Source organism: Chiloscyllium punctatum, chromosome 49, assembly GCF_047496795.1.
Source record: "Chiloscyllium punctatum isolate Juve2018m chromosome 49, sChiPun1.3, whole genome shotgun sequence".
NCBI lineage: Eukaryota > Metazoa > Chordata > Chondrichthyes > Orectolobiformes > Hemiscylliidae > Chiloscyllium > Chiloscyllium punctatum.
Genome location: NC_092787.1, coordinates 16,091,792 through 16,109,886, shown reverse-complemented (window position 1 = coordinate 16,109,886; position 18,095 = coordinate 16,091,792). Strand labels below are relative to the sequence as shown.

Below are 18,095 nucleotides of genomic sequence, written 5' to 3'. Positions count from 1 at the left end.
GACATGTAAGGAATTCTTATATGCTGCTTAGGATACAATTATCACCTACACATCGGAAAAATGCAAGTTGTAGGAGGTTATGTGTTATTATAGGAACATAGGAACAGAAGTAGGCTATTCAGGCCCTCAAGCCTGTTCCACCATTCAAGGAGATCATGGCTATCTGGGGCCTAACTCTATACATCTGTCATTGGCCTGTATCACTTTGTATTTTTGCTTAACAAAAAATTGTCTATCTCAGATTTAAAATCAATAACTGATCCAGCATTCCACTAGTGTTTGTGGAAGAGTTCCTAACAGCAACCACATTTTGTGCGCTGAAGCATTTCCTAACATCTCTCCTGAATGTTCTGGCCCTAATTCTCAGACTATGCCCCTTACTTCCAGAATCCTCAATCTGTGGAAACAATTTCTCTTTATCTTCCTTTCTTTTCGTGTTAATATCTTGAAGATTTCTATTAGATAACCTCATAAGCCGGCCACTACAGCGGACAGCTCGAACTGACAACCGGAAGCGGCAGAGACAGGCCACTATAAATGCCGGAGGAAACAGCACAGAAACGCTTCACAGGAGGCTCCCAAGCACTGAGGATGTCACCTAGACAGGGGACGAAACGTTTGCAAGACAAATTCCCAGCTCGGTGAACAGAACCACAACAACAAGCACCCGAGCTACAAATCTTCTACCAAACTTTGAAAACCTCATAAGCCTCTAAAGTTCTAGACAAAAAAGTTATATTTTTTATAATCACTCCTCAAACTAACCATTAAAGTTGTAAACCTGCATTGTACTTCCTAGAGGCTAATATATCCTACCCTACCTAAGATGTGATACCCTGATCTGCTAACAGGACTCCAAGTGGGGTCTAAATAGGGTTTTGTATAACTGCAGTATAAATTCTGCATTGTTGTACTCCAGTCCTCTAGATATAATATCATTCCATCTTGGACATGTTTTTCATGGAACCCAAAAATGTTTGTGACAGCTGGACCAAGCAGGGCATCCCATGGCAACACCAACTATTTGGGCATACACACTGTTGATAAAACTGAACTCAACTGTGTGAGTTGTTGAGTTCTACACATTCAATGAATACTGATTGGCAGGTCTACATTGCCATGATAAAATGCTGCAGTGCAAATATCTATGGCTTCCTTGAGCGATACATTGGTGAACAGGCTAGAAATGTCAAATAATCCATGAACACAACATTGTTATCGATATGCAAATCCTGTATGCTCTTTGCAAACATGCAGGAATCCTTCACCATTTTTGTGGGAAACTTGCTCAGAACTGGCTGTAACAATTCATCCAACTATTCAGCCAGTTCATATTGTGCAGAAAAAAAAATCATAGATGAGATAGGGAACAAAAAGACATCACTTTTATGTGTCTTAGGTACACATAGATTCATAGGCACAGTGATATATGAAGAGAAAACCTGTTGTATAAATAATGCTGAAATCCACACATCTTGGCCAACTCAAATACCATTCTGTTTTAGACTTTCAGTAAAATAACAAGTCGGAATTAAGAAAATTGTTTTTAAAATAACTGAAAGTTAGCTCTATAATTATTTTCACAACTGTTAAGATGTGCATGATGGTGCATATTTTATTGAAAATGTCAAACAAATTCTAAAAATTACTCTATGCTAAATAAAAATTCGAAGCAGCTGCCTTACTAACCAACTAGCTGTATGTTTTCATTTGACTATTCTGTCTGGTTTCTGGGTGACATAGCCCATCCCAGCCCTGAATACTGCTCCAGGCAATCAGTTGGATTCTGTGTTTAGTCTTTGATCAACGCTCAACTATCAGATTAGCATATGCACACACTCATCCTGCACTTTATCCTCTTAATAAACTTTCAAACTCCCCCACTGCTGTTCGACAGAGCAATCATCCACTGCCTGAACCAATCCCCCACTCATTCCACTGCTGAATGCCAAGTATGTATGCATGCTGTGTAATTGCTCTTTGACTATTCCTACAGGAGCGATTCCTACCCGTTTGATGCAGTCCATTTTTGACAGCCGTTCTAGGATCAGCTTTGCCCATAGTGTATTGGGAATTTCCTGCAAAGCAAAAGAGAATTGCAAAGAGATGAGAGGGTGAATATTCAGAGCGAAGTTCAAAAGGAATTCCAAAGCCCCTACATGATTAGGCTGAAGGAGAAAAGTGAAGAGAATCGGCAGGCACTTTTTTTTGACAGTTACTGGGTCCCATGGGGCTGTTGGCTCGAGACCCATGGTCCAGCGCAGTGGGAGTATGGACGCACTGCCTGCTTGTGGTGGATCATGCTGCTTGCTTCCACAGCCAGTCTCTGCTTCATCCCTTTGAAGTGTCACACTGACAGAGGTTATGAAAGTTACAAACTCATTTTGTGTAGTCCTGCTATACAAGGCAATCTTTTAAAGTTGTTTTAGGCTTTTTAGAAAATCTGGATGAAAAAAATTAGTAAGTATGTCCAAATTGGTTAAGATTTATGTCTACCTTCTGAAGCTGAAATATTGCAACTTTTACAACACAGAAGATTCACAAAGAACATCCGACAGATGCAATGAACAAACAAACTAACAAATGTAAGGGTCAGTCCTATGATTGGGTTATAAAGTTATATTTCCTGACCTTCCAATTTATACACATTAACATAAAATATGTAAAATCTGACTGATAAACATTGTAACAGAAATCATTTTAATTATAATCTATACTGATGAAGTACAGTTCGATTGCTGGATCATTACCTTGAATGCCCCTCCCCACACCACCCCGACAATGTTATTTGTTCTCAACTGTAATGACCTTTCCATGAATTTAAATATTTCAATGAAATTACTTGATCATAGAAAAGATAAAATAATGTTGCTGCTTGAGTAGAACTTGTGTCCAACTAGTTACATTGTTTTCTCTAATTTAAATGTGAAGCAATTTTAATTCCTAACTTTAAATGTTGTTTATATTGTAATGCAGATCCTTTATGACGAGAACAATGAGAAAGTGCTAATGTATTCGTTAATTTAAAAGAGTTTAAGAGAATTTTATCTTTAGAATGTTAGGGCGGATTCAGGGTCTTGACAATATTGACTATGGTGAGAAATCTGGGAGAATCTGGGAGAAGTTTAGCATTGCTATCTCAATGTCGCAAGCAACTAGCTTCACATTTAAACAGAGTTCTGACCATTCAGATGATATTCTTTTTAGGCAGTAACGAGATGCCTATTGAGGGGAATTATTGCTTGATGTCAGTCTCATTAATTGTTCTTCTCACTTCATTAATATGCAGTTTCCTATCCTACCACTCAATGTACGGAAACTAAATGCACAGAATTTTCAAGTTGGAAATCTGTGTGGTATCTGGTGGCTGCAGCTCACTTCACGCTCCTAGGAACCTCTATTCTGGGCAGCCAGTACCAGCACTTCAGGGCACACTACATGGGCAGCAACCACATGGACCCAACATCCATGGACCTTGGCACTTAACACTTGCTAGCCTTTTGCATCATGATAGCACATTTCCAATCCACTTACAGTACATTTCTGCACTTAAAGTTGCACTGTAGGATGCACTAGCAACTATCGTTGCAATGCTCCTGCAAGGACACTTCGAGCACTTCTAACTGTGAGCTGACCTGGATGCTAATGGCATTTTGCCTGTGACCCCTCAAGAAGAGCTATCAGACTCACAATATAGCTAATTCTGATTACCTTCAGGAGATGGGGCACAGATCTCATGCGGATAATGTAAAACTGCAGAAGAATGGAAATTCCCTATCCATCCTGACAGACCTAGAAGTTCTGCATGATCCATCAGGAGCTGACAACAGGGTGAAAAAAGGAATCACATCTGAGGCTGGCCTCACGAGTACATGGAACCATGAATAGTGAATAATGAAAATCAAGTATACTTGTGTACTGCCTTGCTATTTAGCGCAGACACAAAGCCAGGAAGTTGGCATGTTCGTCAGCAGTCCTCAGTTAAGTCAGAGGAGATCAGTTAAGTCAGTGCATCCTGGCACAGTAAGTGAAAAGTAGTCTCTGATCACAGTCTTGGGACTTGGACACAATCAGTCAATTTAAGGTGGTCAGATTCAGGTTCCTTACATGGTAAGAGGTGAGGAACCGAATATCAGGCAGCCTAAATGGCTTGGATCTCTCTACTCAATCTTGGAATGAGAGAATGAGAGATGATCATGGGTGGCACAACTATTAGTGCTGCTGCAGATGGGGTAACAATGGTGTGTTATCCCAAACATGTGAATAGGCAGCACAGAGTTAGAGAGAGGCTTGAGTTGATTGAGAGTGTGAGGAAAGATGTTGCATTCAATAGTAAGTGTGGTAGAACATAAACCTTGGTGAGACGTGTGTACAGTCATAGAAATAAAGTGAATGTGAGGCAACAGAGTGAAGATGGTGGCACTTATCTTGATGGAGCAAAGAAGGTCACTTACCTCTTTCCCATATTTTGGTTATTCTCCAGACAACTGAGACAGAATGGCAACGGGGTGATAACATTGGACCAGGCTCACAGGATCAGGTGTCATGGCTTCACCTGCTGCTCACACAAAAAGAGGAGAACCCTCCTCTATATAATCCTGTCCACAAACTGTGCATGGCAGTTCAGACTGACATTGTTTGCCCTGGTGCATAATAGCCTTCTAAAATGGCACCAGTATGAGGGTACTGATCCATTGCACATATCACAGTAGTGGCAAATTCTGGGTAAAGTAAGTGGTAAAGTCAGGCTAGCAACAGACAAGAATGCCACTACAGTGATGGAATAGCTAGTTAATGAGGCGAGTTTGGGATACTAACATGAGAAAATTCATTAGGTCTCAGAGAGCGATAACCTCCATGAAATTTGACAGAGTCAACAGAAACAAAAAAGTGGAATTCAGCCCTTAGGAACAGAAAAGATCAAATTATATTGGTCCCACTGAAAATAGATCATTTGTCTTTCATAGATCAAGATTGATGGTATTTTTAGTGCATTCAGTGACACTAACCATTGCAGCCTGCCAACTTACAAAATGTGGAGAAAAACCAAAAGCATATAAAAAACAAAATCTTCTCAAAACTTGCTAAAGTCACTGACAGTCTAAACATGTCTGGGAAGAATACAAGGCTCATTTCCTGCAGAATCTGCTGTTCACCTACAATCTTCCTAAACTTATGCACACAATTTGTTCAAAAGGGTTTAATTAAATGCCATGGCCATACAGAACAATATAATGGTTGTACATGTATGTCTGTCTGGAATGATATGCATACAAAGGACAACTCTGCAGATCATTTTCACAATACCATATTGTGAATATTATGTTTTAATTTTTGAATAAACTATTAATGCAATATATATCTTAAATTATAAAATAGTTAAATTTAAATCTGAAGTGTTAGTTGGCCATAGGAATGTCCATCAAGACAATGCATGAATGCACCCTGAAACAGTATAATTATCTGCCCAGTAATATGTTAATGTTAATATTTTTGTTTATGTCTTTGTGAAGCATTTTCCCTTAAGACATTTTCTTTGTAATGTAATGCAAGTTCTTGTTGAAGTAATCAACTTTGAAGGACTTGTAAATTAGCTCTTCCTCTTTTAAATCATTATTTCTGAAAAGATTCTTTCTCTATATCAAGCCTGATTTAACTCCTATACTGAACGGTCCCTTTTCTCACCATAGTCAAAATTAATGTTAGAAAAGTATTGGACATCCAAAACTTTAAAGCCCAAGAAAGGGTATCATTACAGCCTGACTCACAATTACATTTTTTCAAGTCAAGAGTAGTGTACTAAGAATATAATTAATGCCCCTGTTGCTCTTTAAGGAGCTGCATTATAATCATTTTTCCAGAGCTATTATCTCCCTTGAGCAGAGTTTTATTCCTTTAATTAGCATTGAGTAACCCCACTCATTTTTATCCACTTCCACACTAGAGTAATTCTTAAAATGAATTTAAATGGGCAATATTTATTTAAAAAATGAAATAAGACTGAACTTCCTCAATTGAACCAGGACTGGGTATAATGAATGTTAAAAACAGCAATGTCAATATCACAACATATCCACAAACTATAGGAGAAGCACTCAGTTTAGCCAAGAGAATAATCTAAGTAATTGCTTCCATATCTCTGCAAACATTACGGGTTGCCAAATGCAAGTTGACTCATAACCCATGAACTGGTCAGAGTGTTACAATTGTAATCAGCATTCCTGTGGAAAGCAAGGAGAAGCTGAAGGATACAAGGCAGAATTTGCAACTAACACCTAATAAGAACAAATGCATCTGTGGCCCAGCAAGTCAGGATTCTTGTTCACTTGTGACAATCCTGAAGGTCAAACAGCTCACATTCTTTCTGACTATGTATTAAAAGCAGCCACAGATCGTATGTCAGAAATTACGAGTGCTAATAAAACCATGTGTCTCGTTATCACCTTCAAGAAAAATTGAGCAAAAACATCGAAGAGAATATATTTCCCATTAGTCATTTAAATTTGAAAATCCACTTTACTTTAAATTATTCCAGCATGTGCAAGAAAACATGTAGTCAGCTTCTCTGTTGCGGTCACCAATTTCTAACATCCACTATTTGAAAACATGAGCCAGCCTTCATTGCTCAGATATTTGGAGTATAGGAGTTGGGGGACGTTATGTTGAGGTTGTACAGGATGTTGGTAGGCCTCTTCTGAAGTACTGTGTCTAGTTTTGATCACCCTGTTATACGAAGGATGTTATTAAGCTGGAGAGGGTTTCATAAGAGATTTACCAGGACGTTGCCAGGAATGAATGGTTTGAGTTATAAGGAGAGGCTGGATAGGCTGGAACATTTTTCACTAGAGCGTAGGAGGTTGAGAGGTGACCTTATAGAAGTTTATAAAATCATGAGGGGTACAGTTAAGGTGAATGGCATATTGTTTACCCTACAGTTGGGGATTTCAAGTCTGGGAGCATATTTTAAGCTGAGAGGAGAAAGATTTAAATAAAACACAAGGGGCAATTTTCTTTGCAGAGTAGTTCATGTATGGCATGAACATCCAGAGGAAGTGGTGGATGTGGGTACAGTTACAACATTTAAAAAACATTTGGATAATGTACATGAAGAAGAAATGCTTGGAGGGATATGGGCCCAAGTGCAGGCAGGTGGGACTAATTTTAGTTTGAGATTATGGTCAGCATGGACTAGTTGGACCAAAGGGTCTGTTTCTATGCTGTATGACTCTATGACTCTATATACATACTTAAAATGGCTACAGGCAATTTATCACAAAACAATATCTTAAGTAGTGTTACTGTACCTTATTTCTGTTGTTTAATCTGTGAATTATGTTAGCAACTTCAGATTTGCCATTTGCTAACATGTTGTCCAAAGTAAGAACATTTGTATTGATGTTGTCACATAGCAATTTAGCCTAGAGAAAGGAAAATGCAAAGTCTTATACACGGGGAATATTACCAGAGATCTTTCAGGCTTTTGGAATAACCGTATATACTTGCGTATAGGTCAAATTTTGAAGATAGTTTTTTTTAAGCTGAAATTTAAAAAGAGCTCGACTAATACATGAGGTATTGTTTTCGAAGAGATGAAATTCATGCTTGGTTTGAGTCAAAAATGGACAAACAAGAGCCAGATCACTACATAAAATAATAAACAACAGAAGGAAAAAGAATTATGGCCATTATTGAATATTTATCTACAAAATACATAAAATGGGAAATTTACCTTCCCGGCAGCCTCTGGTCTCTGGTTCTGGAACATTCCCTGTTCAGGTCATGGTAAACCACCTGGTAAACTGAAACCATGGAAACTGACTCTGCAGGTACAGCGGTCACCCTGTACTGTCGTACTGTTACAGTAATTCTGAAAACCTGGAGCACAGCGTGACAGCTGACAGACTGGAAGACCCGGAACGGAACAGTTTGGCCAACAGACAGGAAAACCGAGCGAAGTACAACGGGTAGGCACACTGACTCATAAATGTTGATTTGTAATTGTGAAGAACTATGGTCAACTAATACATGAGATATATGGAAAATACAAGATTTTTTGGGCCCAAAAATATGGGGCCAACTTATATATGAGCTCGACCTATACATGAGTATATACGGTACTATACTACAGCGATACTCTAAAATAGGAGTAATGTTTCTGACAATCAACAATGGATTTATGGTCATCATTAGGCTCTTAATTCTAGATTTTTATTGAATTTAAATTCCACCATCTGCCAAAGCAGGATCCGGACGCTATTCTAAAATAGGAGTAATACAAAACACCAGTTATATAGGAAATGTCCAAAATTTGTTTTAATAAACATCACCCTTGGATGTAAAATAAAAACAAAATTCCAGCTCTATTTTTCTTGGCCTTTAAACCCTGTACTGAGGCAGAAAGAAAACTGTTATATAAACCTATTACCATTAGAGAGGCAATGGCCTCGTGGTATTATCAGTAAATTATTAATTCAGAAACTCAGCTAATGTCCTATGGACCATGGTTTGAATACAGCAGATGATGGAATTTGAATTCAATATAAAATAAAGGTCTGGACATAAGAAGCTACTGATGACCATGAAACCATTGTCAGAAAAACCCAACTGGCTTACTAATGCGCTTCAGGGAAAGAAATCTGCCATCCTTACCTGGTCTGGCCTACATGTGACTCTGAAGACATAGTACTATGGTTGGCTCTGAAATGGCCTAGCAAGCTACCCGGTTTTTTTATTCACTTGCAGGATAACGGCATTGCTGGCTAAGCCAGCATTTATTGCCCATTCTTAATTGCCCATAGGCCAGTTAAGAGTCAAGCACATTGCAATGGGTTTGAGGTCACATGTAGGCTAGAGAAGGATGGCAGTTTCCTTACTTAAAGGGCATTGGTGAACCAGATGGGTTTTTCTGACAATCAACAATGGATTTATGGTCATCATTAGACTCTTAATTCCAGATTTTTATTTGACTTAAATTCCACCATCTGCCATAGCAGGATTCAAACTCGGTTCCCCAGAATTTTACCTGGATCTCTGGATTAACAGTCCAACAATGATACCACTACAGCCACCTCGTCCCCACTTGTATCAATTGCTGAGAAGTCTCAACAAAGAAATTATACTGGATGGACCACCTGATATCCAACTCGACAACAGCAACCTCATGGACCAGCATATAACCCACTCAATCAGTGCCAAACGGGACGACTTGTATGCCAAACAAGGAAGTGACAGGCAGAGTTAAGCAACCCCAAAACAATGGATCTAAGCTCTGCAGTCCTGCCACATCCAGTCACAAATGGTACTGGATAAGTAAACAACTCACTAGTGGAGGAGGCTCCACAAATACTTCCTTCCTCAATGATGAAAGAGCCCAACATATGGTTCAAAAGATAAGGCTGAAGCATTCGCAGCAATCCATCTTGGCCTCCTCCAGTGGTCCCCAGCATTACAAATATCAGTCTTCAGTCAATTTGAATCATTCCATGTGATATCAAGAAACAGTTGGAAGCATTGGATACCACAAAGGCTGTGGGCTCTGATAACATTCCGGCAATTGTACTAAAGACTTGTACTCTAGAACTTGCTACTCCTCTGGCCAAGCACTCTTAATACAGTTAAACACTGACATCTACCTTACAATATAGAAAAATTGCCCAAGTGTGTCCTGTACACAAAATGCAGAACAAATCCAACCTGGCTAATTACTGCTCCATCATCTACTCACGATCATCAGTAAAGCTAATAGTTAATCAATGAACCAGCTATTAGAAATGTATTTTTCATTGTTTTTGAAAAGGTAAACAATCATAATTTTAAAAATGTATTAGATTCTGCTTAATTTTCTTTATTCCAGCAAAAAAGCTACCCATTTTTACTTTTCTCTTCCCTTCCAAGCTGTAAAAGAAAACCTGTTAAAAAATTGTCTTTCAGTGTTCTTTTCCCCACAAAATTAACTACTTTACATTTTTCTCTTCTGAACCGTATCTACCGTATACCTATCCATTAATAAGCCTGTCACTGAACCACCATGCAAGTCATACTCTAGATTTGTCCAAATTTACAACTTATTACTGAAATCTCCACATACCAAATGGAATAATGTGTGTGTAAGACTGACCAAGTTCTAATGAGGGTGGGGAGATGAATGTGGAGATAAGGCAGCTAAAATGTAGATTAGCAACAGCAGCAATATCTAGCTAACTAGAGAGCCTAAAGAAGTTGTAAAATGTGCTGATTGGGAAATTTGGCACTAGTAAGTGGAGCAGCATTTGGCCCAGTTGAAAGGTGCTCGTGGGTCGGAAGGGAATCGATTTGATGATAGATGTGAGTTGGACAAAATATTCTTTGGTAATTGGGAGAGGAAACTTTAGAGGTGCCTGAAGTCACCGAGAATCTGGAGTTGTTTGGTGCAGAGATAGGACTGCTCAGATGAGAATTATGAGAAAAAAGAACATAGATTTTATAAGTAGAAACAATAGTGATTAAGGATTCTAAAGTGGGAATTGGCAAGTGTAATCAAGTACAGGACATGGAATAGATGAATAGGATATAAAGGCCAAATGGAATTCAGGGAAGACAACCACCTCACCACCACATGAGTAAGAGGTGGGAAAAGACATTGGAGTATTATAACTCAGGCAGACACCTCAGCAACAGGGAAAAGATTGCCATTAAAAAACCTCTAAGGTTGATAATAAGACCATAAGACATAGGAACAGAAATAGGCCATTCAGCTCCTAACAAGTCTGTTCCATCATTCAATGAGATCATAGCTAATGTGATAACCCTCAATTCCACTTTCCTGCCTATTGCCCCCCAATCTTAGATTCCCTTCCTGATTAAACAAAATCTGTCCACTTCAGCCTCAAACATACTTAATAACCCAGCTTCAACAGCCTTCTGTGAAAAAGAATTCCACACTACCCTTTGAGAAGTAATTCTTCCTCATCTCTGTCCTAAATGTCTGACCCCTTATTCTGAGATTATGACCTTTGGACACTCCCACAAAGGTCTTTCTGCATTAACCCTGTGAAGTCCCCTAAGAATCTTATATACTTGAATAAGGTCACCTCTCATTCTTCTAAATTCTAATAAATATTGGCCCAACCTACTCAACATCTCTTCATAAGGCATCTACCTCAATACCTGGTATTAGCCTAGTGAGCTGAAAATGTGTTGCTGGAAAAGCGCAGCAGGTCAGGCAGCATCCAAGGAACAGGAGAATCGACATTTCGGGCATCAGCCCTTCTTCAGGAATCTAATTAGCCTTCTAATGAACCTTCTTTGGAATGCCTCCAATGTCATTACATATCTTTCCTTAGCTGAGGAGCCCAAAACTATTCACAGTATTCCAGCTATGGTCTGATTAGTGCCTTGTATAGCTTTAGCAAAACCTTCCTATTTTTATATTCCATTGCCTTTGAAATAAAGACCAACATTCCATTAGCCTTCCCAGTTACCTGATATTTAACGCTAGTTTCTTACAATTCATGGATGAGGATTCACAAATTTCTTCGTTCCTCAGCTTTCTGCACTTAAGAGTCATAGAGATGTACAGCATGGAAACAGACCCTTCGGTCCAACTTGACCATGTATCCTAAATTAGTTTACTCCCATTTGCCAGTTTTGGCCCAGATCCCTCTAAATCTTTCTTAATCATGTACCCATCTAGATGTCTTTTAAATGTTGTAACTGTACCAGTCTCCAGCACTTCCTCTGGCAGCTTATTCCATACACTCACCATCCTCTACATGAAAAAGTTGCTCCTTAGGTCCCTTTTAAATTTTTCCCCTCTTACCTTAAATCTATGCCCCCTGGTCTTGAACTTCCTCACCCCAGGGAAAAGACCTTGGCTATTCACTCTATCCATGCCGCTCATGATTTTATAATTCGGAGATGCCAATGTTGGACTGGGGTGTACAAAGATAAAAATCACACAACACCAGGTTACAGTCCAACAAGTTTAATTGGAAGCACACTAGCTTTCGGAGCGACGCTCCTTCATCAGGTGATTGTGGCAATCACCTGATGAAGGAGCGTCGCTCCGAAAGCTAGTGTGCTTCCAATTAAACCTGTTGGACTATAACCTGGTGTTGTGTGATTTTTAACCATGATTTTATAAATCTCTATAAGATCATCCCTCAGCCTCTGACGGTCAGGTAAAATAGCCCCAGCTATTCAGCCTGTCTCTATAGCTCAAACCTCCAACCCTGGCAAGATCCTTGTAAATCATTTCTGAACCCTTTCAAGTTTCACAACCATCCTTTCTATAGCAGGGAGACCAGAACTGCATATAGTGTTCCAAAAGTGGCCTAACCAATGTCCTGTACAGCTACAACATGACATTCCAACTCGCATACTCAATGCACTGACCAATTAAGGCAAGCATACCAAATGCCTTCTTCACTATCCTGTCTACTTTCAAGGAACCAAGAATCTGCACTCCAAGATCTCTTTGTTCAGCAACACTCCCCAGGACTTACTATTAAGTGTATAAGTCTTGCCCTGATGTGCTTTTCCAAAATGCAGCACTTCACATTTATCTTCGCTGTCCACAACGCCTCCAATTTTGGTGTCATCTGCAAACTTACTAAATAATATTCAGCTCCTCAATTCTTCTGGCAAAGTGCATAACCTCACATTTCCCCCACATTACATTCTATCTGCCAAGTTTCTGACCACTCATTTAACTTGTCTATAACTTAGAGTCGAAAAGTATGGCACTGGAAAAGCACAGCATGTCAGGCAGCATCTGAAGTGTGGGAGAGTCAACATTTTGGGCATAAACCCTTCATCAGGAATGCAGGGGTAGGAGGGAGGTAGTTGGGAAGGCGATAGGTGGATGCAGGTGGGGGGTTGATAGTGATAGGTCGGTGGAGACGATGGCGCGGATAGATGGGAAGGAAGATGGAAAGGTGGGATAGGTCAAGAAGACTGTGCCAAGTTAGAAGGTTGGATCTGGGATGAAGTGGGGGAAGGGGAGATTTGGAAACTAGTGAAGTTGTTGTTGATACTATGCGGTTGAAAGGTCCCAAGGCAGAAGATAAAGCATTCTTCCTCCTGCCAAGTCAAGGAGCATTTCAGGGAACATCTCTGGGACACACGCACCCAACAACCCCACCGTCCTGTAGTCGACCACTTTAACTCTCCTCTCACTCCACCAAGGACATGCAAGACCTGGTGGTCCTCCACTGCCAAATCCAAGCCTGGGACCCTTCAACCACACGGAATCAACATCAACTTCACTAGTTTCCAAATCTCTCCTCCTCCACCTCATCCCAGTTCCAACCCCCCAACTCAGCAATGCCCTCTTGACCTGTCCCACCTGTCCATCTTTCTTCCCACCTATCTGGTCTACTGTCCCCACCGACCTATGACAATCACACCCCCACCTGCATTCACCTAACGCCTTCCCAGCTACCTTGCCCCCAGCCTCACCCTCCTATTTTTCTGTCAGCCCCCTTCCCCTCCAGCATTCCTGATGAATGACTTATGCCCAAAACGTCAACTCCCCTGCTCCTCAGATGCTGCCTTCCCTGCTGTGCTTTTCCAGCGCCACACGTTTTGACTCTGTCTCTCCAGCCTCTGCAGTCCTTACTTTCACTTTGTCTATAACTTATCCCACTGCAGACTCTTTACATAATACTCACCACTTGCCTTCCTATCCATTTTGTATGATCCACAAACTTGGCTAGAGTAGCTTCACTTTCCTCACCAAAGTATACGCAATGTATTGTAAGTAATTGTAAACCTAGCACTGACTTCTGTGATATATCACTAGTTACTTGTTGCCATCCTGAAAATGCAGCCCCTCTATTAGCCAATCCTCTTTCCATATTAGTACACTACCTCCAGCACCATGGGCTTTTACCTTACTAAGTAGCCGAATGTGTGGCATCTTATCAAATGCATTCTGAAAATCTAAATATATTACATCTATTTCTTCCCCTTTATGCATCATGCTATTACCTTATCAAATAATTATAGATTTTCTCTTCATGAAGCCACGCCTACTCTGCTTGATGTATTACTTACTTCTAAATGTTATGCTATCATATCCTTTACATCCTCTTAACATTTTCCCAATAACAGTCATTAAACTAATTAGCGGACAGTTACCTGTTTTTTTTGTTTCCTTCCCTTTTTAAACAAATGTGCTAGATTGGCAGTTTTCTAATTCTTTGGAAATCTAAAGATTCTTGGCAGATTATCACCAGTACAACCATTGTCTCTGTAGCTACTTCCTTTAATATAAGAGGATGTAACCCAACTGTTCCAGGGGATTTATTGATCATTAGCCCCATTAGTTTCCCTAATTTTTTTTTCTAGTGATAGTTATTGTATTTCTTTCTTCTCTTCCTTTACCTCTTGAATCTCATGTTAATACATGCTTTGGCTGAGAGATAACTATAACTATGATGATCAGATTGGCTGAGAGATAGAAGAGGTGGGAGGCTATATGTGTCATTAGAAAAGGAACAGATATGAGAAGAAGAAGAATGAGGTTGGAGATAGCGATCCCAAGGAAAAGGTGGGTAATGATCTACTGTAGTGAACAATGACCAAAATAATTTCTAGGAGCATCAATTAACTAATTAATTGACTGATTATTTGACACCCATTAACTAAAATTACTATTTAAATAATCTTACAATACTGATAAAATTAGAACACCAATGAAAATCTGTTAGACCAATCAAACTCAAGTTGTGGCAGCAAAGTAGCGTCCCTCCCTCTAGCCTAAAAGGGCCCAGAGTTATGTCCTAACATGCCAGAACAGGAAGATGTAAATGAAACTGGTTATTTGACTGATCATCATAGTTATCGTGATGGATTTAAAGTTCATTAGAGGTCTCCCCTCGCAAGTTTGAATCCTCTTGTCTGCGCCTATGCTTTCAATCATATTCCCATCAAGTCAATAATCGGCTACAACGAATATAAAATAATCTTGGAGATTTGTGATGCAGTAATAGCATCCCTATCTGAGTTAGAAGGCCTGGGTTCAAGACTTGTTCTAGAGATGTGTGGTGTAACTCATCTGAACAGGCTGATTAAACATTTATATAAAAGCCTGCTTGACAAATTTCATAAGAACGAACGATGAAAAGCACTTCTATCCCAAATCATTTTCGGTGGTGAAGCTATAATCTTGGAATAGAAATGCTTATATTGACATATTAAGAAATATGGATATTAATTGCTAACATTGCTCCACCAGAAGTTAATTTTTATTTTAAAAATGCATTCACCCTTAATTACAAAATTTTTTAAATAATAAATAATTTAAAGTTAGAGTGCACTTACAATAGTATGCTTCCCTGAAGCAGGTGGACCCAGCAGAAAAATCCGGGCAACTATGATATATGTTGAAGAAAATATGTTAGTTGAGATCGATCAATATTTTTTTAAAAAGCAAACAGACATCAAATTCAAGCAAAACAAAATTCACTTTCAATTTTTTGTAAAATTATTCCAAGCTAGAGTGGATTACAAAGATTTTAACTGTAAACAAGCACTGGCTTGTTTATATATTTTTATATATTTTAGTTCGAGTTATGAAAATAATAATATTTATTTTGTGTCATACAAACCACACTATGGTTGGAATTTTCTGGTCCCAGAGGAAGGGGAGAGAATGGCAGGCAGGGGAACCTAATTAGGCAACAGTCAAAAATTCAGAATCTCAATGGTGGGATAAACTCTTGCAATTAAGTTCCTCAACCTTAAAAAGCAGGTCAACCCATCTGCAGGTGTCGAGAAATCTATCTGTATACATTTGAATCTAATTAAAAGCACAAGTCATCAGAATTAAGTGCTCAGTCCCAATTAAGTCCTACTCCGCGGAGGAACACGTGCCTTCAGATACATGACTGTATCTAAGAGGGATGTACTTGGCAAGCTTTGCTCCTTTCTGGACCTCAGGGCAAATATTTGCTGCTTTGTCTTTGTAGCAATAAGGCTTTGAATCAAGTTTAATGAGTGAAGTGTAGCATAATTTCTCCAAGTGATAAGTATCCAGCACATGGGAGGATGCGTTTAACAGAGTAGAACAAAAGTGACATGGGGAATGGACAGACAGTGGGAAAAAGAGTAATGGCTGGGCAAAGGTGGGGTACTGTTCATCCAACAGTAAAACAGTACACATTGCAGCATGTTTCTGTCCAGTCCTGGGTTGTTATGGTAAATTTGTGCATCCCAGCAAGCTGGTGTCCAGACCATGACTGATGCTGTTGACGTGTTGTACAAGGTAATAGTTGGAAACGGCGTTACGTTCTGCCCAATCTGATGATACCACATAGTCAAGTGGAGAATAGAGGAGTCTAGTTTGAAATTCCATTTGGGTCAGATGCATCATCTTAGTCTTAGTGATTATGTGCAATTAGTTTATGCAACTTTTAGCTATTGTTATCGTGCAATAATCTACAATATGATGTTAAGACTTACTATTACTTCATCCACTACCAGTGTTAACAAAAAAGATCCTTAAGTTCAATATACAAAAGAGAACTGGTGGCAGCACTCTATTCCAACCACAAGTTGCCAGTGATTGGTTCTGCAAATATATGAAATAGTGGTCAGGGTTGGGTCATTGTTAAATACTCCAAGGTAACAGCAGAAAAATAAAATAAACATTTGACTCAAAACAAGTGAGTTTAGCTAATGCTGTGACACAGGAATCAGGGTTGGAATTTCAAATTATTATATGTATGTATAAATAACTTAGAAGAGGGACCAAAGAAACAGTTACTAAATTTGTTGATGACACACTAATATTAGTGGAAATGTAAGATTGTCCATTTTGGGAGGAAAAATAAAAAAAGAACATCTTCTCTAAATGTGGAGAGATTGCAGAGCTCTGAACTAGAGACATCTGGGTGTCCTCATAGAAAATGCACAAAGGTTGAGCAAGTATTTAGTAAAGCTAATAGAATATTATTTTTTATTATAGGGGAATTAAATACAGAGGTAAGGAGGTTATGCTGCACATCAGCGTAAAAGACAAGACTGAAGTGTTTGAAGCCACACTCAGAATTGCCAAATGGATGGCCTATCTTAACTTTCTCTTGAGGTTCTCAACATCACAGATGTCAGCCTTCCAGTCCATATCTGGAATACCGTGTACAGCATTGCTCTCCCTATTTAAAGAAGGATGTAAATGCATTGGAAGCAGTTCAATGAAGATATAATTAATGCATATTTATAACGCAAGTTTGAGCAGATTAGGCTTGTATTTGCTGAACTTTAGAAGAATAAGAAGGAAGTTGATTAAAACATACAGAATCATGAGAGGTTCTGACAGGATGGATGCAGAAAGGATGCTTCCTCTTGTGTGAAAAACTAGAACTAGGATCACTGCTTCAAGATAAGGCACTATCCATTTAAGACAGAGATAAGGCAAATGCTTTTCTAACAAATGTTTGGAACACTTGCCTCAAAAGGTGATAGAAACATAATTATTGAATATTGTTAAGTCAAAAGCAGATATATTTCTGTAGTGATAGTGATGTCTTTAAAACAACAATCTAAGAGAGGTGATTTTGGATGCTAATGGGAATTTGTCTGCATTGGGAGAGTTTACAGTTGAAAAGTGTGATGCTGAAAAAGCACAGCTGGTCAGGCAGCACGCGAGAAGCAGGAGAGTCGAAGTTTCAAGCATGAGCTCTTCATCAGGAATGAGGAGGTGGCCCAAGGGGGCTGAGAGATAAACGGGGGTGGGCTGCTGGAGGGAAGGTAGCTGGGAATGCAAGAGGTAGAGGTGATAGGTTGGAGAGGACAGTGGAACGGGTAAGTGGGAAGGAAGATAAATAGGTATGACAGTTAAGCAGAGACCATTCCCTCTGTGACTCCCTTGTTAGGTCCATGCCCCCCACCAACCCACCCACCACTCCCGGCACGTTCCCTTGCCACCGCAAGAAGTGCAAAACCTGCGCCCACACCTCCCCCCTCACCTCTGTCCAAGCCCCAAAGGATTCTTCTTAAGGAGAGTTACCTAAACTTCCACATATATCATCTACTGTGTCCATTGATCACGATGTGGTCTCCTCTACACTGGGGAGACAGAACATTTCAGAGAACATCTCTGGGGACACACACTA

General features: G+C 39.5%; 1 protein-coding gene across 3 annotated transcripts in view; it reads right to left on the bottom strand.

Annotated features, from left to right (window-relative positions):
* The window catches only part of ak8 (adenylate kinase 8), a 184,619-nt gene that overhangs the window by 151,340 nt on the left and 15,184 nt on the right, over positions 1 to 18,095 (bottom strand). For 2 of the 3 annotated variants that reach the window (XM_072566204.1, XM_072566205.1), the window contains exons 3-5: positions 15,304 to 15,353; positions 7,305 to 7,418; positions 2,010 to 2,078 (exon numbers count right to left, since the gene is read on the bottom strand). In XM_072566204.1, the coding sequence (XP_072422305.1) occupies positions 2,010 to 2,078; positions 7,305 to 7,418; positions 15,304 to 15,353 (233 nt within the window). The remainder of the gene's footprint in view (positions 1 to 2,009; positions 2,079 to 7,304; positions 7,419 to 15,303; positions 15,354 to 18,095) is intronic. The other variant, XM_072566206.1, reaches the window with a different exon arrangement.